This window comes from Kogia breviceps, chromosome 10, assembly GCF_026419965.1.
Source record: "Kogia breviceps isolate mKogBre1 chromosome 10, mKogBre1 haplotype 1, whole genome shotgun sequence".
In the NCBI taxonomy this organism is placed as follows: Eukaryota; Metazoa; Chordata; class Mammalia; order Artiodactyla; family Physeteridae; genus Kogia; species Kogia breviceps.
Genome location: NC_081319.1, coordinates 77,091,559 through 77,112,893, shown reverse-complemented (window position 1 = coordinate 77,112,893; position 21,335 = coordinate 77,091,559). Strand labels below are relative to the sequence as shown.

General features: G+C 50.4%; 2 protein-coding genes across 12 annotated transcripts in view; one reads left to right on the top strand and one right to left on the bottom strand.

Annotated features, from left to right (window-relative positions):
- Positions 1–9,718, bottom strand: part of TMEM63B (transmembrane protein 63B) — a 25,380-nt gene extending 15,662 nt beyond the window's left edge. For 2 of the 8 annotated variants that reach the window (XM_067006295.1, XM_067006298.1), the window contains exons 1-5: positions 9,500–9,711; positions 8,889–9,011; positions 2,268–2,450; positions 1,927–2,006; positions 558–648 (exon numbers count right to left, since the gene is read on the bottom strand). In XM_067006295.1, coding sequence (XP_066862396.1) covers positions 558–648; positions 1,927–2,006; positions 2,268–2,426 — 330 coding nt within the window. In that variant the 5' untranslated portion in view covers positions 2,427–2,450; positions 8,889–9,011; positions 9,500–9,711. Of the gene's footprint in view, positions 1–557; positions 649–1,612; positions 1,652–1,926; positions 2,007–2,267; positions 2,451–3,458; positions 3,495–8,888; positions 9,012–9,499 lie in introns of those variants that run through there. The other 6 variants (XM_067006294.1, XM_067006293.1, XM_067006297.1 and 3 more) reach the window with 6 other exon arrangements.
- MRPL14 (mitochondrial ribosomal protein L14) lies at positions 9,113–21,335 on the top strand. Of its 4 annotated transcripts, none has more exons than XM_059075244.2 (3): positions 9,113–9,231; positions 18,187–18,278; positions 20,849–21,335. In XM_059075244.2, the coding sequence occupies exons 2-3, from the start codon at positions 18,208–18,210 to the stop codon at positions 21,213–21,215; spliced, it is 438 nt and encodes a 145-aa protein (XP_058931227.1). In that variant the 5' UTR covers positions 9,113–9,231; positions 18,187–18,207; the 3' UTR covers positions 21,216–21,335. The 4 variants fall into 4 exon arrangements, with proteins under 4 accessions (XP_058931227.1, XP_066862400.1, XP_066862403.1 ...); XM_067006299.1 differs by having other exon boundaries at positions 9,114–9,328; XM_067006302.1 differs by having other exon boundaries at positions 9,182–9,231; positions 20,656–21,335.

Sequence of the window (21,335 nt, the reverse complement as noted above, 5' to 3'; positions counted from 1 at the left end):
TTGACCCCGGCAGAATGACAGAGGGCCGGGCAGGTAATGTCGGAGTGTGGTGTCTGACCTGAAAGGGGTGTGGGGTCCCCTTGCATCACCAATACATGCCTTGTCTACAGGGGCCCCTGCCCCTCAGCTCCAATCTACAAGCAGGTCAGCTGGCCCCAGGCAGCCAGGGGTTGCCAGCTTGCAACCTCTGAGTAGCATAGTGGATTCTGTGTGTTTTGCTAGGTGGGCCTGGGAGGCTCATTATTACTTCTAGAACCACATCTAAGAAAAAAGTCATCATTAGCATTGATCACTGGAGGCGGGCACTAAACTCTATCGGGGCAAATGATGTTTAGAAATCACAGATGTTCAACCTATGCTGGTTTGGAGGCTGCCATGGAAGACAGCCAGGAGTTCTGGGTCCAGGGGCTATCCCGTGGCTCTCGGACAAGCATTACCCTTGCTGAGGAAAAGGCCACACTCCATAGGCCCGACTCTGTAACACTGGAAGCTACAGGCTGCTGAGCCCACCTGCCCTGGAGGAGGGGGTGATAAGAAGTTGTGGGGAGGGCACTCACATTGTCTCTTTGGTCAAAGTCGACGGAGCTGGAGACAGACGTGAGACGCTCATACCGGTCATGACTGTCCCCGTGCATAGCTGAGGCCACACTGGGGGTGGGGAGATGAGAGATCAGAGAGCTGGTGAGTCCGTGAAGTGGATGGGCTTCCACTCCAGAGCTCCAGGGTCCAGACAAGGCACAGAAAGTGCAGAGGCAGAAGCGGGGATGAGTGGCTGCCCTCTCCCTGCCTCCCTTAAACCCGCCCCTTCCCTTCAGGGGACCCGGGGGACCTGGGGGGCACTGACGCAGGGCACGGGGGTGAAGGGAGGGGGTAGTGTTCATCAGCACCCCGTGGAGGTTGAAGGAAGAATGTGAGCCGGCCCTGCAGTTCCGGAGCTGACCAGTGGGGGATGGGGGAGCAGAGCCCACACCCGGCACAGGGCAGTGGAGGGGGTGTGGTGAAGGGCAGGCTGGACCAGGAGAGCCCTAGAAGGGCCGGGGGTGACGGGGGCTGGGAGGGGGTGTCCTCCGCCCTCCCTGTTCCCTGACCCCAGCAGCTGCCGCAACTCCAGTGCCAGGCCTATAGACAGAGATGGTGATGGACACAGAAGGCCAGACTCAGAGCCTCTCTGGCAGCCCCCCTCCCAGGCCTCCAGAAGGTGTGAGCAGGGAACCCTGGAATAGGAAGAACTAGCTGTTAGGGGTGAGAAGCCACTGGAGACACCCAGTCTTGTCTCTGCAACCAACAGGATTGACTATACTGTGGGTTCTCAGGAGGATGGCTCCTCCACCCCAGCCAACCAGGACTGCTGAGGCCTGCGTGTATGGGGCCCATGGGGAGGGATTTCTCCCAGGCTGGGGGCCGGAGGGAGAGATGGGTGTGTGTGGCAGAGACAAGCTGGGGAGCCCCCTGCTCTGCAAAGCACACCACCTGCGTTAATCCGAACATGAGCCTGCAGAGGAGAAAGCTGAAAAGAGAAACCGGCAACGTGTCAGGAAGAGAAGAGAAGCATGAAAGAGAAGAAAAGGGAAAGCTGGTTTAGTGGGGATGAGGGGGCTGCTGCCCCACATACTATTCCTGTTCCACTCGGTCCCTCTCCTGCCGCCGGCGCCTGGGGACAGAGAACAGACAGGGTTAGCGGGGGCAGGGGTGGGTCTCCAGGGACTGGCAAGGGACAAAGGCCCAGCTGTGGGCCCTCCTGCCCCCATGCCTGCTCTGGGACCAGTCCCTCTTCATCCCCCCACCAAAGAGGATGAGAACGGGCTGGCTCTCCTCCTATCCCCGAGGAGTGTGGATGAGATGTGTGGGTGCACGTGTGTTGTGTACGCATGTGTGTGCACACGCAAGCCTGTGTGTAGGGGGTAGGGGCGGGTTCCGGAGCCTTACCTGTCTGCATCTGTCACCAAGGCCAGCCGCCCATAGTCCCAGGCCACCTTCCGGAGGATAGAGAACAAGAACAGCAGTGCCTGAGGAAGGAGAGGGTGGTTGGCAGGAGGAGAGGCCGTTCACCCCCTGGACTAGCCGGGACGGCTAGTCCCTTAGAAAGGGATGACTCTGGCTGGGGTGAATGGTCAGAGGCTAGGCTTGGGCTGGGTGATGGGCATTCCCTCCTGCAGTCATGCCTGGGGAGTCAGGGGCAGGTGGGAAAGTGGTTAGAGCTGCAGGTGTTGGCCTGCTATGTACAGGGTGTGAGTGCCAAGGGTGGAGGGTGGCATGTGGGCACTCACAAGGAAGCACATGAAGTCCAGAGCCAGCACGGTGGGGACGCCCCCGAACGGCAGGCCCTGCAGGACGGTGCTGCGGATGCGGGCACTGTAGCAGTAGTCCTTGGGATTGCTGTTGTTGAGGGCTGTGGTGCCCAGTGTGGCCAGCAGGAAGGGCAGCATGGCTGCTACTGCCGCATGGTCCTCCTGGGAAGAGGGCAGAGCAGTCAGCTGGGCTCGGCCCCTGTCCCCCTCACGGTTCTGTTCATGGCTCCGGCAGGATGGGCGTGGGCAGGGGACAGTGAGGGCAGATCCCCGGGCTGCCTGGGTGGGTGGAAGCTGTGGCCTCTGGAGATAAGGGCCTGGGGAGGGGAGGGTTGAGTCACATGGATTTACCTTCACTGGCTCTCGGGATGCAACCCCACCCTGGATCTAGAGAACTTGGCCCAGGTCTGGACTAGGGAGACTGGTTTTTCTAAGCTGGAAGCTGTCTGTGAGTCTCTAGCATTTACCTCCTACCACCTCCACACACACACATTGCTTCTCCCTCCCTCCCTCCCTCCCTCCCTCCCTCCCTCCCTCTCTCTCTCTCTCTCTCTCTCTCCCAACACAAACTCTCTGCCTCTGTCTCTGTCTGTCTCAGGCAGGGGGCAGAACTGAGCCTGAGGGAAGATGGGGAGGGTTCTTAGGTCTAAGTGGAGGGGTCTCTAGGCCAGAGGAGCATGGGTCAGGAGCCAGTTACCTAATCCTGATCTTTTCTTTCTACCCCTATTAGAAAAATGGCATGGTTTCATTTGTTCAGTTTTCAACTCTGTTAATCACCTTCCCAATATAATTGGCTTCAAAATAAGATGTTCAACTTTAGAGTTGTCCCTCTGTCCTCAGAGTAGGGGTCTGAGGATGGAGTCAGAGTGGGAAGTCCATTAAAAAGCAGGACTTCTGGGGATTTCCTGGTGGCGCGGTGGTTGAGAATCCTCCTGCCAATGCAGGGGACATGGGTTCGAGCCCTGGTCCGGGAACATCCCACATGCTGCGAGCAACTAAGCCTGTGCACTGCAACTACTGAGCCCGTGTTCTAGAGCCTGGGAGCCACAACTACTGAGCCCCCTCACCACAACTACTGAAGTCAGCACGCCTAGAGCCCGTGCTCTGCGACAAGAGAAGCCACTGCAATGAGAAGCACACACACCGCAACGAAGAGTAGCCCCTGCTCACCACAACTAGAGGAAGCCTGCACACAGCAATGAAGACCTAATGTGGCCAAAAATAAATAAATAAATTTATTTAAAAAAGTAATTTCTGAGAGAGTTAAAAAAAAAAAAAAAAAAAGCAGGACTTCTGGGTTTGTGTGACCTGTCTCACTCACCCCAACTACACCTGTTTACCCTCATTCTTTTTCCTGGGCCATGGCAGCAACTACACCTTTCCCCCTTCCAGCCTCCTCACCTCTTTCCAATTTTCTTTGCACCTGAGTTGTGAGGACTACAACTCCCAGAGTGCCCTGCTCCTGCCCCTGGAGCAGGGCAGGCTGGGAATGCCATGCCCTGCAGTGAGCTTTTCCATTGGCAAAGGAAGGGAGAGTGGGTGGGGGCCGCTCACCTGGCCCAAGTCCCCTGCAGCCAGGGTAGTGCCCTCTGGCCTGGTTCCCTGCCACTGTCTGGTTGTCCAGCCCTCTACAGTCTGGTGGCTGGGTAGGGAGGAGTAGGAAAGGGGCAGCCAGCCTGGATGCCTGGGAGCTGGAAGTGCCTGGGGACTGAGCTAAGCCCGGTTCTGGGGAGGCTCCTGGGGCGGAAAAGTGTGTCCGTGGCACCACTGCCCCACCCCCATCCTACTGGAGGACCCCTGGGGGCCCCTTCTGCTGACAACACTGAAGCTCTGCCTTGTAGGTGTGTGTGGGGGGGGGCTGGGGCGGGGGGGGGGGTCCCCGGGGAAGAAAGGAAACCAGGCAAAGAGAGAGAACAACAAACCTAGAATCGGTGACTGCAACTCTGGAAAGCAAGCGTCCTCCAGCCCCCTGGGGTGGTTCAGAGGGTTTTTCCTGCCCACCAATCCCAGATTTTCCCCTGCCTCTTCCTAACATTTCAGCTGCAGGGCAAGAGGCACCAGCTCTCAGATGGAAGGGAAGCTGGGGTTGTCTGTGTGTCTCACTCGGTCCCAGGGAGTCTCTGAAAAGCCTGGGTTAGGAAGGCTAAGGGAATAACTGCCCTGTGTGTTATGCTTCCCTCTATCTTTCCAGCCCAAGTTGCCTTTAAAAAAACCCCATTGGGACTACCCTGGTGGCACAGTGGTTAAGAATCCGCTTGCCAATGCAGGAGACATGGGTTCGAGCCCTCGTCTGGGAAGATCCCACATGCCGTGGAGCAACTAAGCCCGTGCGCCACAGCTACTGAGCCCGTGCACCTAGAGTCCATGCTCTGCAAGAAGAGAAGCCACTGCAATGAGAAGCCCGCGCACCACAACAAAGAGTAGCCCTCGCTTGCTGCAAATGGAGAAAGCCCACGTGCAGCAACGAAGACCCAATGCAGCCAAAAATATAAATAAATAAATAAAAACTAAAAAAAAAACAACCCCCATTAACTTAGTAATTGTAGCAGGTGCCATGTATGGAGCACCCACTGTTTCAAGAATATACATTTTTCATTTAATCACTGACACTCCAGAGTTGGATGTCATTGCCATTTTAAGATGAGGGCACGGGGCTCAGAGAAGTTAAGTAAGTTTCCCAAAGTCACACTGCTCATAAAATAATGGACCTGGGGATCAAACCTAGGTCAACTTCCTTCTAAAGCTTTAACACTTTTCAGGGTACCTTGATGCTTTTCTGATGCGCCTAGAACAGGACTCTGCAGACCACAGAAGCTTCATAAACACTCATTACGTGTTCTCTGGCTAGAGAACACCACAGCACTGTGAGAATGTGTGTGTTTAGGTGTGTAAACTTGTGTTGATATGTGTATCTGTGTGTGTGTGGGGGGGTGGGAGGTGGGGAGCTGGGTGACTACATGGCAGTCCACGGAAATGAAGAGAGTCGTTGTTCTCTAAGTGGGGATGTGTATGTGGGTGTGTCTGGGAGCCTGGGTATGTAAACATAAGGTGCACCAGGAAAGGTTAAAGGTAGGTATAGGTATCTTACTGTGGTAATTGGGGGGCCTCTACACAAGTCCCTCCCTCCCTTAAGTCCCAACTCTAATGCACTCCAGAAATCGATCCAGCCCATACCCACTCCTTGCCTGTTTCTCTGCAAAACTCCAAGGCTCCACCAGGCCAGAATGTAATGGGTACAAACCCCTGGAGCAGCATCCCCCTTCCATTCTATCCTCTCCACTCCAAGGAAGGTGGAAAATTCCGGGAACTCCTACATAAGGGGACCCAGTAGAGTAGGTGAGGGTCCAGGTACGTGCTTAGTAACTGGTCACCAGGTCCACCTGCTGCCTCCCTCTTTACAGTCACAAAGCACTCTCCCCTCTGCAACTACACTGCTCTTCCTACCTGCACCAACCAGAAGGCAGGGCACACTCCCCATTTGACAGGGCAGGAAGCAGGGACCCAGGGTGGAGAAGCCACTCACAGGGAGGTCACAGGGCAGGAAAGGGTGGAGCCAGGGCTGGTGGCTCGGCTTGCTGACAGGGTACTCCAAGCTCTTTAATTGTGGAGGCGGGGTTGCTGGGCTCAATTTCACCCAGGGCAGCTGCTCTCAAAGCCTTCACTGAGAGCAGATGAGAGAAGGGAAGAGACTGAGGCAGAATGTTTGGGGGAAGGAGGGGCAGTTTATCCACTCCACAGGGTTGCCTGAGTCAGTGGTATCCCAGAATTTCTCTAGCCTGACACTGAGGCTTTAGCTGGAAGTGTGCAGGGAAAGTGATGGAGGATTTTATTTCTAGCTAACTGATGGTTACTTTATCATCAAGAAGTGTTTGCATGGTGGGGGTGGGGTGGGGAGGGAGCTATAAATTTCAAGTTTTTTTTCTTAAAGAGTTACTAGGGAAGATTTAATTTAGGGCTTGGGATCATAGGAAGGCAGTGTGGTCTGTTGGGAGGAGATGAAGATGGAGGCTAGTTCTGTTACTATGTAACCTGGGCCTCAGTCTTTCAACGTGTAACGAAGAGATATTAATGCTCCATCCCTACCAACTTCAGAGAGATGGGCAAAAATGCATCCACAAATGAGGATAAAAGTGGTAGGAAAAGAATGCATTTATCAAATACCTATTTAACTCATATTTTGTGCCAGGCACTGTTCTAAGTGCTTTACAAATGTTATCTTGTTTACTCCCCATAACAACCCTAGGAGGACAATGAGGTACAGAGAGCGTACATCACCTGCTCAATGGCACACAGCTAGTCTGTGATGGATCTGGGTATGGACCTAGGCAACCTGGCTCAAGCCCATGCTTTTAACCACCGCACTTTTCTTCGGCCTCAGCCAACAGAGGAGCCACTTCCATCAGGATGTTGGGGGTTGGGGGTTGCCAGCTACAGCTCTGGAGAAATGCCACACCCTATTTCTACCTGTTTGCCTTCCCTCTTGCTTCTAGCTCCCAGACCTCCCACCCTGGGTTTGTGATTTCAGGTTCTGAGGCAGGTGTAGGGCACCGGTAACAGAGCCTGGTGGTTAAGAGTACAGGTTCTAGGATGAGACGGATCTGGCTTCTGACCTGGCGACACTACCTCACCACCCTGGGCCTCAGTTCCTTTGTCTGTAAATAGGGATAATAATTCAGTCATTCAGTGGTTGTTTTGAGGATTAAACAAGATGATTTAGGTAAAGCTCTTAATACAGTTCAAGGTACAAATGGGTTCTAAAAAAATTAGCTACTGTTATCAATAAAGTGTGGAATAAAAGGGGTTGGTTTAATGAAGGAGAACTGGTAAAAAGCAAAATAAAACAGAATTTAATATGCTAGAACCCCTCAGTCTGGATGGGCTTCTTGTCTAGACCTAAGGGCTTACACTGCTTTCAGGACTCTGCCACCGAGTGGCAGAGAATGTTTCCAAACTCTTCAAACAAACTGATCCATCTGTAGCAGGCTGGGAGATGGGGGCATGGGAGGGTGGTGCTATGCCAGGATGGGTCAGAAGTTCAGGGAAGAGACCTCTTATTGATCCACTACCAGGCAGGGTGCCAGGCTCTTTACCTGTACTATCTAGTTTGATGCCCATGAGTAACCTCGTAAGGAGATGGTAGTAAACATACTTTTTAACTGACACTAAGGTTCAGACAAGTTAAGTAACTTGTCAAGGTCGCACAGCTAAAGAATGGCAGAGCTGGAATTTGAACACAGGTCTCCAAAACTGTTGTAATTGGAGGGAACTTGTAGGATGTCCAAAAGGGGATTGTTAGCTACTCACCACCTGCCTTCTGCCTTGACACATCCCTACCCACCCACCCATAGGCCAAGACCCAACTGGGTGAGCCAACAGCAGGCCCCAGCATGTGCCACCTGGGGCATGCCAGGGCCTGGACCCTCTAGTACCCTGGAGGACAGTCATGCTGCCAGCACCCCACCCCCCCAGCCCCCCGCTGGAAGCCTGACAGACACTGTCACTCCCCTCCTCACATGTTCCTGGGAGGCAGGTCTGGGGGCCCCTCCTCAGGAGGGGCTAGAGCGGCCTCACTCTTCCTGGGCTGCTGCAGACCCAGGGAGAGGCTAGAGAGTAGTATTGGGTACAGAAGTCCTGGCCCTCCTGCCTGTGCGCCCCCCTCCACCCCTCCAGGAAAGTGGAGTGCTGAGCGGCCAGACCTCCACCCAGGGGACCCAGGCAGGAGGCAGCACAGAGCTCTAAGGGCAGCCGGCCCCTGTGACCTCTCCTCTCCACTTCCCAAGGGTCCTTCTCTTCTGGGGAAGAAGGCGGCAAAGCTTTGGGTCTGTCCTCCCTAGGTGGTCCAGCAGTCCAGGAGGGACAAAGCACACCGCCCCCCTCCCCCCAACAGGGCCTTTGCCCCACTCCGGCTCCGAGTCCGAATCCTTTCTCCACCGCACCCTCCAACGCAGGCCCGGGCGGCTCATGAATGAACTGTACTGTGTGGGGCGCAAGGAGAGGACACGCTCTCGGGGCCAGTCGCCTCCCCAGCCCTTTGACCAGTCCCCAGACGGACCGGGAGCAGCGGCCGGCCTCGCAAACCCTGCCCTTGCCGGAGCCCGAACCCCTACCCCGGGCCGGCTTCTGGGGTTCTCGGCCCCTGGAGCAGGAGAAAAGATAAAAGACACCGAGGACATTGGACTTGGAGACCCTGGAATTCAAAACTCGGGGGCGGGGGCGGCAGATTCCCCACAGCGGCGGCGGGCTGATGGGGTGCTGCTGGAACCGCGGAGGGGACGCGCACCTGGACCGGGCAGGTGGGAGAAGAGTGGCGCTAGGGGGCCGGGGGCGGGGGTCCCACCCCTCGGATCTCTCGAGGGGTGGGGACAGAGGTAGGTGTACCTCTGGACCCCCGGCAGGGGTCGGAGCACTCACATGATAGGCTCAGGACGGTGCGGGGCTGGGGGCAGCGCGCGGCACCACTGGTCCCGCGGGCCCGGGCACCTCTGGGTCCCGCAGGAGGTTGAAGGGAGGGGACGCGCAGCTGAGACCGGGCTTTTTCTTTGGGTGGTGGTGGGATCCTCAAAGAAAAGAGAGGGGGCTGGGGAAGGGTCTCGTACTCACCCCCAGGCGCAGACTCAGCTCCGGCTCGGAGCCCCGGGTTGGGGCGGGGCGGGGCTGGGGGAGGGGGAGGAGGAGTCGCTGGGCGGCTGGAGCTCCGGGCTCCTGCGGCGGCCGCGGCAGTGTCTGGGGGAGGGGAGCGGGAGGAGGGAGGGGGAGGATGAGGGGGCGGGACCACGCAGGTCCCTCCCCCCACGCCGGCACACGCAAGGAGCGGGCGCACTCTCAGATCGCCATCCGCCCACATGGGTCCGACGCGCAGGCGCAGGGCGAGAGGCCGCGTAGGGGGAAGGCGGCCCTGGGCCTGTGGGGGCCCGCGGCGGGATATTCCAGGGCGGCGAAGGCGGTATGAAGTGTGCGGGGGGAGGGGACGTCACTCTCCTAACTCTGCTTCCTCTCTCCCTTGCTTCCCCGCAGGAGGGGTGGAGCACACTCCGGGATGGGTGAGGAAGGGCCGGAGTGCGAGGATCGTGGGCCCTCTGGGGGCCATGGGGCAGTGGGAGGGTCCCGACGGGGAAGGAGGCCTCTGACCCGGACCCTTCTCCCTCCCATCCCCCAAGGGCGGCGAGGGCTCCGGTGGCCACTGCGACCCCGTGTCCCCGGCCCGCGCTCACCTGCCTTCCCGGGGACTGGGCGGGATGCCGCTAGGTCTCACGAGGTGGCCTCGGCCGATCTCTCTGGCGCGGCTCCTCGGGTTTGTCTACTTCTCTCTTTCTCCCTTTCCTTTCCCAACCTGGGTCTTGAGATGACTTTGTGACTCGTTTGCCAGGCGCTTCTGTGGTGTGGAGAGTGAGTCCACCGCCTTCACTGTCATGCCGATAAGTGGCTACCCCGGCTCCAGGTGTTTTCCTGGTTTCTCATTTCATCAGAGGCTGCACCTGCCAGGGATTAAGGCTGGAAAGAAGACAGAGAGAGGGGAAGGAGATGTGTGTGTTTGGGGGCGGGGGGGCGTGTGCATAGCTCCTGTATGTTACCCACAATATAGATCACAGAGGCACACGGAATACCAACTTTTCTATTTAATTGTGGGGTCCTGGAAGGCTCTCTTCCCTTCAGGCTTGATGGGAGATGGTCTGGGGACAGAAAGGAAGTATTGCTTTTCACGGTGGGCAGTAAATGAACTTTGCTACCCAAAGAGATTGATGGACTGAATTTATAAAGAGGTTAACAAAAGAGCATATGACAGAGTCACCTCGGGTTACTAGGGAAAAGCTGGGAAGTTGGGAGATGCTTGAACTTGGGCTGCTGGACAGAGGAAGGGCACTGCCTACCTGGGTGTGTCTGGTTCTTGTGGCTGGTCAGTGTTTCTGCTGTCTGCTGGCTTTTTCAAGGGTTCATTGGTAGCTTGTGGAATGCAGCTGTAAGGTTTTGATGCAGTTCAAACTGAATTCCCATTCAAACTGAGTCCCATTGGTTAGTTGGAAATCAGTTTAGTGGATCATGGCCATCATTTAAGAAAAAAATGAAGTAGGGAAGAAAATATCAGAGAGCATTGTACTTAGTAAGGGTAGGTATTGTTTCTGGACACTTGCTTCAGGTATACACACATGTGAGTGTATTAGGAGGTGTTATGCAATGCGTTTCTGTGTGTCACAGAAAAGTTCAAAACGCATTGGTTTCCTGTGTTCTCCTGTTTGCGCTCTTGCCTTCATCAGGCTGCATCTTAGAGTCATTTAAAATTGTCCACGAGGATGCAATTAGCACACCAGGGATGTAGAATATAGAACAGAGTGGGTCTCTTTTTTCAGGGAGGTTACTATGCTAGAAGACAGTTTACCTTTCACTCATGGAAATACGTACAATGGAAGAGCAAGGATTTTGTTGGGGTAGGAAGTAGGTTGCCTTCCTAAGAAGGCCAGAAAGAGAGGTGAGGTTAAGCTGTGTATGGTAGACTGCCTGGTGAGAGGAGTCTTTGTAGGTTTGAATTCTGGGAGCTGTTTTGGGTAGTAAGATGTTTAGATGAAAAGGAATCTGTCCTATTTGTGTTGTTGTTGTTGTTCCCCTTTATGGAATTGTCCATTTTGCCCTTAGAGCTTCTTGGATGTATATTTTCTATGGAACTTTTTACATGTTGTGTTGATTTTATGGTTGTAAATCTGGTGTGATCCATTGCCAAGTAGCCCTTGTAATGGATATGTGGAAAATGGAAATGGGAGTCTGTAGTTACCTGGGTTTGGGACCCCTGAGGATCACTAGAAAGCATTTCTCATGTATTATTATCTTTTTAATAATGCAGTTAGGCTTGTTAACATGTGGTGGATTCCAGATCTATTTCTGCCTGTGCCTAATTAGGGTCACCACATATTAACAGACAGAGAGAAGAGGAAACATTTCAGAAAGACCGAAATGAGAACTGAATGAAGTACACCATGGAATCCATGAAGGAACAATGGCCAAAATGTTTTATTAGTGCCCCTGAATATGAAGGGTAAAAACCTTCCCTGGAGTCCATTTTTTAGGTGCTCTATTGAGCACTGAGTATAATTATTTAGACCCTCCTCATCATCTAGAATCTTACATGATGCAAGAGTCCTTTGAAGCCTCTCTTACCCCACTCCTGTCTTGGGGGATTATGACACCTGGACCCACGTAAGATGGATTTTCCTGTTGTTTTCGTTACTTGGATAGTTCTTATGGCCGTGTGGGAACTTAGGAGGGTCTCAAAAATCAGGTTACAATTGATCCTTTTTAGAGGCCAGTGGTTTGTTCTGGTTCACCCTGGTGTGATTTTACATGTGTATTAACAATGACAACCAGCTTGTACGAGAGGGCTATGATTCAGATCCCAGAAATATTCCTCTGGGTCAGGTAATATGCTCTCTTATTAAGAAAAGTGCCAGGTAGCTTATTATTCACCAGTGAAACACAACTCAGAGCGAGAAAGTCTCCCTGTCAAAAACTTAAAAAAAAAAATCATCTATGTCTTTAGAAAAGAGGGAGTACTTTTCCTATTCTACTTTAAGCTGAAAAACACTTTCAGGACTGAGTGATCTTAAAGAGACACCCATAGTGCTACCCTGAGAATCAGGGAGTGAGACTGTTCTCCCTGGTCAGAATCTGGGAAACAAACTGCTTATGCTGCAGACCTGAGCCCTACTGGTTAATTCAGAGAGGGGTTCTCCCACTTGAAAACCATCCCTTACATGAATGAAGCTAAAACAAGTTCATTTCCTTGCCTCTTTGCTCTTACCAATGACCCTTGCTTGACAGAGTCACTGAGGCCTGGAGTAGTGGACTCCAAGGAAACAGACTTGGCAGGAGAAGAGGGGAGGAGGGGTGGAGGAGATACCATTTCTTTGGGCTTTTCATCCCACCGCCATCCCCCTGCCTGCCCACCTGACATCTCTATAAACCTGGCTCCTTGCCATTGGCTTGGTAGAGGTACTAATAGGAAAGAAATATGTACGTGATTAAGTAGAATTTACCTTTGCCTTGTTCAGTTTTTCTGAGTTAGACCATACCAAGAATGTTATAAACTTATTTCTGGAACTATAGGTGTTTGCACACCTGTGAGGTGGGGATGGCAGGGGAGCAAAGCTAGAAATAGGTAAAATCTACACATTGAAAAACCAACTTGAATAATGGAGAACTGTCAGATATTTTTAAGAACCACAATTTTAAATCTGTAACAAGGTGGAGCAAACAAATATACAGGTAAATAAACATGTATAGTTAACCAACAGATAAAGACAAGAACCCTGGAAACGTTTTTTTCTTTGTGAACCAGATTGAGAACTGGGGTCCTCACTGGTAGCCATGGTAGAAACAGCCCATGGTGCTAATGAGGGATTGCTATTGCTTCTTGATAGTAACGCTGTGAAAATTCACACCTTTGCAAATCAGCTTCAGCGTTGGTCCCGGGCTGTGCTGTTTGTGGTGCAGATATCTATTGAAAAGACAGCTTTTAAATTCCTGAGTTTTAAAAGATTATGTGGCAGCTTTAAGAGAGGAGAAAGAATACTTGCACTATATGGGGTGTGTTTGTTTCTGTGAAGTTTATTAGTGGTTAAAGCAGCACCTTAGCTGGGCAAGTATTGTGCAGGGTATAGTAGAGACAACCTTCTACTCTTCTTCCCTTCCTACGGCAAGCCCGGCAAGTCGCTTAGCAATTCTGACTTAATTTCTTCACCTGCGAAATGGCACACAGTCTATGAACCTTCAGAACTGTTCAAAATCCTTAGGAATCAACCCTCCCCAAACTGTTGCTCTTTGTTATTTATCTTTCTGTTTCCACTGGGTGCTCAAGAATGAAATCAACCAAGAAAGTGATCTGTGTGAAAGTACTTTGAGAACTGTAACATGTATACTTATGTGAGGTTAAAAAAACTCACAAAAGATGTTTAAAAAAAAAAAAAACAATTCACAAAACTTCCTGAAAGAGAATCCTTCCGGGACAAATCAGTAATGAGTATTTAAGGGACAAATAAGAGTACTTTTTGGTCCATTGGGGCGAAACCTGTAGGAGATGGGAAGGGCTGTCAGCATGACAAGGCAGAGGGTCCAGGGAGTTCCCTTTTGTTTTTAGTTTCCTCGAAGCTGCCAGGCCTCTGCTTTTTCCTGCTTTAATTAAGGACATTTATATCCTTACACTAGGCAGAGTTTGTCCTTTTTGTGGCTGGGCTTTGCACTTGATTTCTCCTAGTGTTTCTTTTCACTTCTGTCACTTACTAACAGAATCTCCTTTAAACAGTCTTTTGCAGTTGGGCTGAACTTTTTTTGTCTCTTTTCTTTAGAACCTGTTTCTCTTGAAAGGCCTTTAAAATTTATGAAACGTGCCAGGCACCTAAAGATAGAAATTGTTCAGGTAGAAACAATGTATAAATATATGTGGATCTGTGGTACTAAGTACAACATTTTGCTGATTCCTAAAGTTCAAGTAATGGCACTTCCTAGCTTTTCACAAAGCATCAGGCTCTTTCTGTCTGCTTTTCTAGTTCAGTCTCTATGTATTACAATTAGCTAAAAATGAGCTCTCAGTGTCTAGGAAGCTCCTCCAAGTTACTGGGAGCCTGGGTGGAGGGCACAAGAAAGACCACCAACCCACCAACATGGAGCCTCTCTGGAGCTGAAGGATGAATTGCAATTGCAGATACATTTTATACATTTAACAGATACTCACTGAGCTCCATTTGTGTGCCAGGCACTGTTCTAGGTCCTGAGCATGCAGCACTAGACGGGGCAGGCACGGTCCCTGCTCTCACGGAGCAATGTTCTTCCAATGGGACCTATAAGGTGATGCCAAGTGAAAAACTCACCTGTGTGTCCCTAAAATCTACAGTCCTCCCTGGCCTCCAGAACTGAAGGGAGATCTTAAACTAAGATTTGAAGTAAGCATGGCTCTTGGATTGTATTAAGTAATTTCTCTCCTTCTCCCTCTCTCACGCTCTCTTGCCTTCCTTCTCTTGCCCGCCCCATCCCCCCACCCCCAGAGGTTATAATTCACACTCTAAACCTGGATGGCAGTACTAGTGCTGACCAGGAAGTGGCATGAAAAGCCATCTCTGGCGCTGGAGTATTCCGAATACCTGGCCTCCTCAGTGAGAGTAGAGGAGGAAATATCATTGGAGTTAGCTTCCTGTGCAAACACGGGACTCAGAATAACATTGCTTGTGAGACAAAGCACTCTACACAGACTGATCTGAAGTGAATCAGGGCCTATGTCTACAGGATGGATTTATCCTAGGAAGTAACATCAAGGTCAGTCAGTTGCTTTGAAATAAATTGCAGCCCTCATTACTCTTACCTGATCTGAGCCAGTTGTTTAGTGGTGCGATGGTGTTTTTTCACAGTGGGCAGTGTAAGCACCAGACCCAAGAGATGATTCCAGGGGCCTGTAGACATAGCATGAGTGAATCCTCTCAAGACCCGCACCATGGTTCTCCTAAAGCATGTTTGCATGTGATGTGCTGGTTCCCGATATACAGATGAGATCTCTACAGTGTCTGGATTTCCCTGTGTCGAGCCGTGGGTGGGGGAATCTGTCTTTCTGTTGGCTACCTCATTTATTTTATTCAACAAGTATTTATTGTACTCCCACTCTATCAGGACCTGCTGGGATCTTTTGCTGGGGTTACAGTGGAGGGGACCACAGATTTTTTTGTATACAAATATATTTGCTTCTTTTATGTTTTCAGGTTCATAGGAATGCTTACTGCTGTCCATTTGATGTCTTTAAGTCCTTTGGGTCTGGAGGTCACTATCAGATCCACCAAAGAGCTAGTGAAAAGTCTTTGAATTTGGTCTTTTCTTGTGAAAATGGAGGTGCTCCCTGCAGACGTGAATGTATTACTTTTGTGTTTGAGGGTAGTACAGGTAATCCGGAGTCTGTGTGATTGCTGAGTTCCTATAGTGAGTTCAGATGCCATGTTGTCAAGCTCTCTGGTTTCTGTGGACAGTGAGTAGCAAGAACTAGAATGTTGAGGGCTATCAGCCTTATCTCCAAAAAAAAAAAAAAAGAAAAAAAAATCCAGATTTATTCCATGTCTGAGTTTGGGTAGTGAAAATTGGAACAGTGAGAGTTCCTTTGGCACAGGACGCCCAGATGTCCTTGGTGTGCAGGAGGGATGACAGCAGATGCTGCAGCCTTACACAGAGCTGCTCGCAGGAGGTGTGTTTGGGGCCAGGGCAGTTTGGTTGGGCAGAGATGGACCCAGGTTGTGGTGGTGGCTTCTCAGCAAGGCACAGAGAGGGGGCCTGGGTGTGGTTTGTGCACAGACTGCCCTGTAGATTTTAGGGAGGTGCCTTGAATGGTGGGGTTTGTTATGCCCAAGTAGGGAAAGTTCTGGGAAGCCTCCAGGCACTTCTGCACTTCTTGGACTCACATAAATGCTCTGGAGGAAGCGATGCAGTGTGGAGAGGCTGGATGTTGCAATTCTCAGGAGAGGGAATGTGGGTGGTGCTGGACTAACCTTGAGGGTTCTGTGGAGGAGCCGAGGAGCCTCTTTTCTCCCAGGGAGTGAGAGTAGGGGCCCACCAGCATCAGATGGGAAGGCTTGGCTGAGATTGGACGTAACTGCAGCCTGGACCAGAAGGACTGCTTTTCAGAGCTACTTTTTAAATTCCTTTTTTTAAAAGCCAATTTTCCATTATTGCTCAGAGTGTGGAGCTCTTCTTGCCACCTACATTTCAAATTGTATTCAAAACCTGAATTGGATGAAAGTGAATGACTTTCACCTGCTGTTTGTCTACATTTCAGTTGATTCAGCAAGCACTGAGTTAGGTCTGAGTAAAATGTTCATGTGACATCAGTATTCTTGATGGAACAAGAATGCTCTAACAGTTGGAAAAATATTAATATTTAAGTTACCATGTTAACTCTGCTGATTTAGAGGGTGGGTTCAGGAAGTCGACTACTGGGGTTCAGATTTCAGCTTTGTCACTCCTAGCTGTGCAACTTGGGCAGATTATCTAACCTCTCTGGGCCTCATTTCCTCCTGTATAAAATGGGGCTAATAATAGTGTCCATTTTGTAGTTTTTGTGAGGCTTAAATGAGATGATAATGTAAAGCACTTAGACACATTATAACTAGTCGATACATTTTCATAAAGAAAGAAAGCAGAAAAAGACCAGGTGACCCTCAAAGCTGCCTCTCACCCTGAGCTCCTGTGTGAAGTGGGCTTTGTACGGCAGAGTGAGGCTGTAGGATATGGAGGGAAGACCCTTGGACCTAAGCTGAGTCCACTTCTGGTTCTGCTTCTGCCCTTGGCTAGTTATGGGGCTTTATGCGAGTCCCTTCCTCTCTTTGTATCTCAGTTTCCTAATCTTCAAAATGGGACGTGATGTGATGACGATGATGATGGTGAGGGCTAATAGGTATTGAGTGCGGGCATCATGCTCTGTGCTTTGCATGGCTTAGCTCATGACTGTCTTGTGAGTAGATGTTACAGGTGGGGAAACCCCATGTTACAGCTGGGGAAGCCAAAGCTCATACTTCCTTCTCCAGGGCTACCAAGCTGTGAAGGTAAAGCTGGCCTGTCTGATAGTCTTTGATTCTGTGTGTCAGATGTTAGTAGTTCTGAAAGTAGGCCACTTTCTTTTGCATATGTTTCTGATCATATTTACATTTTGGCCAACGCTTCCTGGGTTGTCTTAAGGAAAACACTGGCGAATAAGCTTGAGGTTTGAGGCTAAATTGTAGTTAATAAGCATTTCTGGAGTGTTTAGGTATTTCTGTGAAAGTAAATAGTGAGTTTTCCCTCACCATTATTAAATAAAATCTTATCTAAGGTGCTTTGAACTTATGCAAGGCAAAGCTATGAGTAAATACTACAGTGGTAGAGGCTTTCTCAGCAGGGCTCTTGAATGAGGCCCTCTGTAGCCAAACATGTGGGTGGAAAACAGACATGTCTTGCAGCTGGAATTACCAGCTGGCTGTAGGTTTTTCTTAAATATTCTCCTCACTGGTGCCCAGGTATTTCAGAAACCTGGGGATGGCCATATTTGTTGGTGCTAGGGAGCAGAAGGTTGAGGTTTTGCAAGCTGCAGTCACCAGTGTTGGGTTGGCGTTTACTCTTTTGTCTCCAGCTTGCTCTCCCAAAGCCCACTTTCAGTTGCAGTGTGGGGGTAGGTAGTTTTTCTTTTTCTTTCTTTCTTTCTTTTTTTTTAAATTGGGGTATAGTTGCTTTACAATATTGTGTTAGTTTCTGCTGTACAGCGAGTAGGTAGTTTTTCTGTGTTACGTTGTCATTTGGGAGACCAACCCAAATAGAGGCCTTGGTCAGTGACTTGGCGAGGGCCTCCTTTGGCACTACTTTGCTAACCTTGAGCTGTCCAGGTGTTCTGGCTTTTACATTTGGGGGAAAGGTGATGTGGTGATAGACAACCTGGGCAGCTGCTCAGATAATCTACTTTCCCCCAGGGAGTAAAAGTTCTAGTTTCAGGAGGCACACAAGTGTCAACAAGGGGCCAGTGTGCAGGTTTTCCTCTGTGGAGGATGTGGGAAGTGCTTCCTGCCTGGGTGTGTCCCAGAGGATTCGTGCTGTGGAGGTGATATAATTATGAAGGCATTCTCTGTGCTGTTGTGTAACCTACAGTGAGAACTGTGGTGGGCCATTCCAGCTCTCTGACCCCAGTTAGAATATGAATCAGCAAAAGTGCAGCTGGAGTTCCATCTAATCATCTGCATATCTTTTAACCGCTAAGATTTATATTTAGGGACTAATGATCTTGTGCTCGAAGTGCCATCTCCCACACAAGTCCCCCCCCAAATCTTAAAAAAACCCACAAAACACCAAAAACTACTGGCTCTGAGTGTGGACATTGATTTAGAAATAAATCCTTTCCCCCACTTTTTCCCTGCAGGATTTGCCATCTTGGGATCCCATGGCTTTCTTTACTGGGCTCTGGGGCCCCTTTGCCCACGTGAGCAGAGCACTGAGCCAACGCTGTTTCAGGTAACTTTTCCTATTAAGTTCTTAAAGCTGTGTCTTTGGGTAAGCGTCCTGTCAGGGTGGGGTATTGGTGACTAGAGTGGGAGTGGAAACTCAGAGACGTGGGCTTGGGGTCAGGGAAATCTAAAGGCATAGATGGAACTGGGGTTTGGTCAGGCCAGGTGAGGGAGATAGGTAAGGAAGTGATATTGCTGTTGAGGACGGGATTGGGAATGGATATGGAGAATGATGAAACCTCCATCCTTGCCAGACTTTTACAGTGAATCTGATGCCTCTCGACCCTATCATTCCTCCAGTACAGTAAAACCTTCTCTTTTAAGAAAATGTATATATATACATTTTATATACACTTTATATATATATACACACACACATATATACATGTATATACTCTATGCTCTCTATATACATATATATGTATATATATACACAGATATACTCTATATGCATATATATACATTTTATATAGAGTATATATCTATATACTTTATATATATGAGTATATATACTCATTCTTAGTCACATTGCTATACGCCTGAAACTAACAGAACATTGTAAATCAACTATAATACTTCATTTTAAAAAAACATATAAATAAAATAAAAGGGGGGAAAACCCTTCTCTCTTAAAAATGGAATATATATATATATATTTTAAAATCACATACTTATTAACATAAACTCAAGCATGATGGAAGTTTGACAACCTTTCCCCTCCCCGTTTAGATGCTAAGCCAGGGCGGAGAGCACAGGTTGCATTCCTGTTGGCAAACATGCCTTTTGGCCCTGTTCATGCACTCATTCCGCAAGTGTTTACTGAGCCCTGTGCCCAGGGTTGGTCATAGAGAGATGAATAAGAATTGCTTCCTGCCCTGGAAGAGTTCTCACAGTTGGCCACAGGAGCAAAGTTGGAAACAAATAACTCTAAGAAAATGTGACCAGTATAATAATAGAGGCTTGTACAGTTCTTTGGAAGGCCCGAGGCAGGGGCTGCTAACGGAGGAGGAGGAGGAAAAGAGGAGGATAGCAGCTGCCTTCCCAGAAGGCAAATGGGGGCAGGTCCTGTCCAGGCCCACAGGGAGGGCCAAGAGGCCAGGCACGCTTGGAGAGCTCCAGGGATTCCCGGCCATCGGGGCTCAGAGTGAATGTGTGAGTGGCAGGATAGAGGACCTCAGAAGGCAGGTACATAGAGGCCAGGTTGTTGACAGTGTATACAGTGGGGAACCACTGACCAGTCCTGAGCAGGGGAGTAGCCTCCGTTTTATATTCTTTTTTTTTTTTTTTTTTTTTTTTTTTTTGTGATACGCGGGCCTCTCACTGTTGCGGCCTCTCCCGTTACGGAGCACAGGCTCCGGACTTGCAGGCTTGGCGGCCACGGCTCATGGGCCTAGCAGCTCTGCGGCATGTGGGATCTTCCCGGACTGGGGCATGAACCCATGTCCCCTGCATCGGCAGGCGGACTCTCAACCTCTGTGCCACCAGGGAAGCCCCCGTTTTATATTCTAAAAAGAGCTCTTGGTTGGCAGAGTGAAATGCGCAGGGAGCTGGTTAGGACACTAATGTAATAGTCTTGGTGTAAGAGAGTGAGCTGCTGGATGAAGGAAGTGTCCACGGGGGTGGAAGGAAAGGACAGAGGTGTTTAGGAGTGGTGTCAGTAGAATGGGGTAGCCAGTCGATGGTGATAGAGGTTTATGGCTCAGGAGCTGAATTTTCTGGAGAAGCCATCATCTAGGCAGGAAACACAGCAGTGGGAGGAGGTTTGCAGGGGGAGGCGATGAAGTCACTGTAGGACCTACTGAGTTTGCAGCATCTGTAGGACACGTGAGGAGTTGGAGTGGAAATATAGGACCGAAAGATAGGAGAGGAGTGGGGCTGGAGATGGAATTTACTAGCTGGAAACAATGGGGATAGAGAACCTTGCCCAGGGTAGGCATGTGGAATGAGAGAAGAGGACCCCGGGTCACCCGGGAGAACACCAGCACTAGGGTCCTAGCGGCAGCAAACTAGAATTCCCACTGTCATCAGATGGCTTAATAATAGCTTATTTGCCTTTAATAGGTACTCTTATAGTGGGGAAAAATACATTAAAACAAAAGATTGCTACCTTGACTTATTTTCAGTTTCTGCTATGTTGTGTCAAAGGACTCCCTTAGCAGACATACTCACTTGTACCTTCTGTTTCTCAGCAACATGTAGATGGGACATTTGGTAATCAGTGTATTCTGGGGGAGCAGGTTTTGCAGGCTAGGCAGTGGGCGAGGCCTGGCCCATAAGGTATTCCCTTAATCCTCAGAGGCCTTTTGGAAACCAAAGGCTTTAAATTAAGTCTGCCATGCAGTTTGTTGTAACAGAATATCAGGTCCTCTTTAAAACCCATCCAGATCGAGGTCCTGACCTGGCAGCAGAAGCCGTGAAGAACTGTGAGAGCACTGCCTTGGGCACAGAGAAGCCTTTCCAGGCACCGCCTCTGTCAGGGCCCTGCTAATGTGCACGCTGCCAAGCCTGGTCTGGCAGAGGCCTCTGCGCCCTGACCAGCAGAGATGAAGACCTCAGACTCTTTTCCTCTTTTGCCAGCACCACTGGGAGCCTTGGTGCAATTCAGAAGATGACGCGGGTGCGTGTGGTGGACAACAGTGCCCTGGGAAACACCCCGTACCATCGCCCTCCTCGCTGCATCCACGTCTATAAAAAGAATGGGGTGGGCAAAGTGGGCGACCGGATCCTGCTGGCCATCAAGGGGCAGAAGAAAAAGGCGCTTATTGTGGGGCATCGTATGCCCGGTCCCAGGATGACCCCCAGGTTCGACTCTAACAACGTGGTCCTCATCGAGGACAACGGGAACCCTGTGGGGACCCGAATCAAGACACCCATCCCCACCAGCCTACGCCAGAGGGAAGGCGAGTTTTCCAAGGTGCTGGCCATTGCCCAGAACTTTGTGTGAGCAGAGCCCAGGCACCGGCTGCCTGGGGGGCTCATGGATGGAGCCGTTCTGAGAGCTGTGCCTCTGCTGAGAGGGAGCCCGGGGCGCAGTGTGCTGTGAGAAAATAAATGTTTTCCTATA

Excerpts from the sequence above, each read along its gene's own strand:
- MRPL14 (XM_067006299.1), top strand. The coding sequence starts at position 9,131 with ATGGGTCCGACGCGCAGGCGCAGGGCGAGAGGCCGCGTAGGGGGAAGG. Across the intron at positions 9,329-18,186 it reads TGGAGCACACTCCGGGATGG|GATTTGCCATCTTGGGATCC; the intron begins GTGAGGAAGGGC and ends TTTTCCCTGCAG. Across the intron at positions 18,279-20,848 it reads CTGAGCCAACGCTGTTTCAG|CACCACTGGGAGCCTTGGTG; the intron begins GTAACTTTTCCT and ends CTCTTTTGCCAG.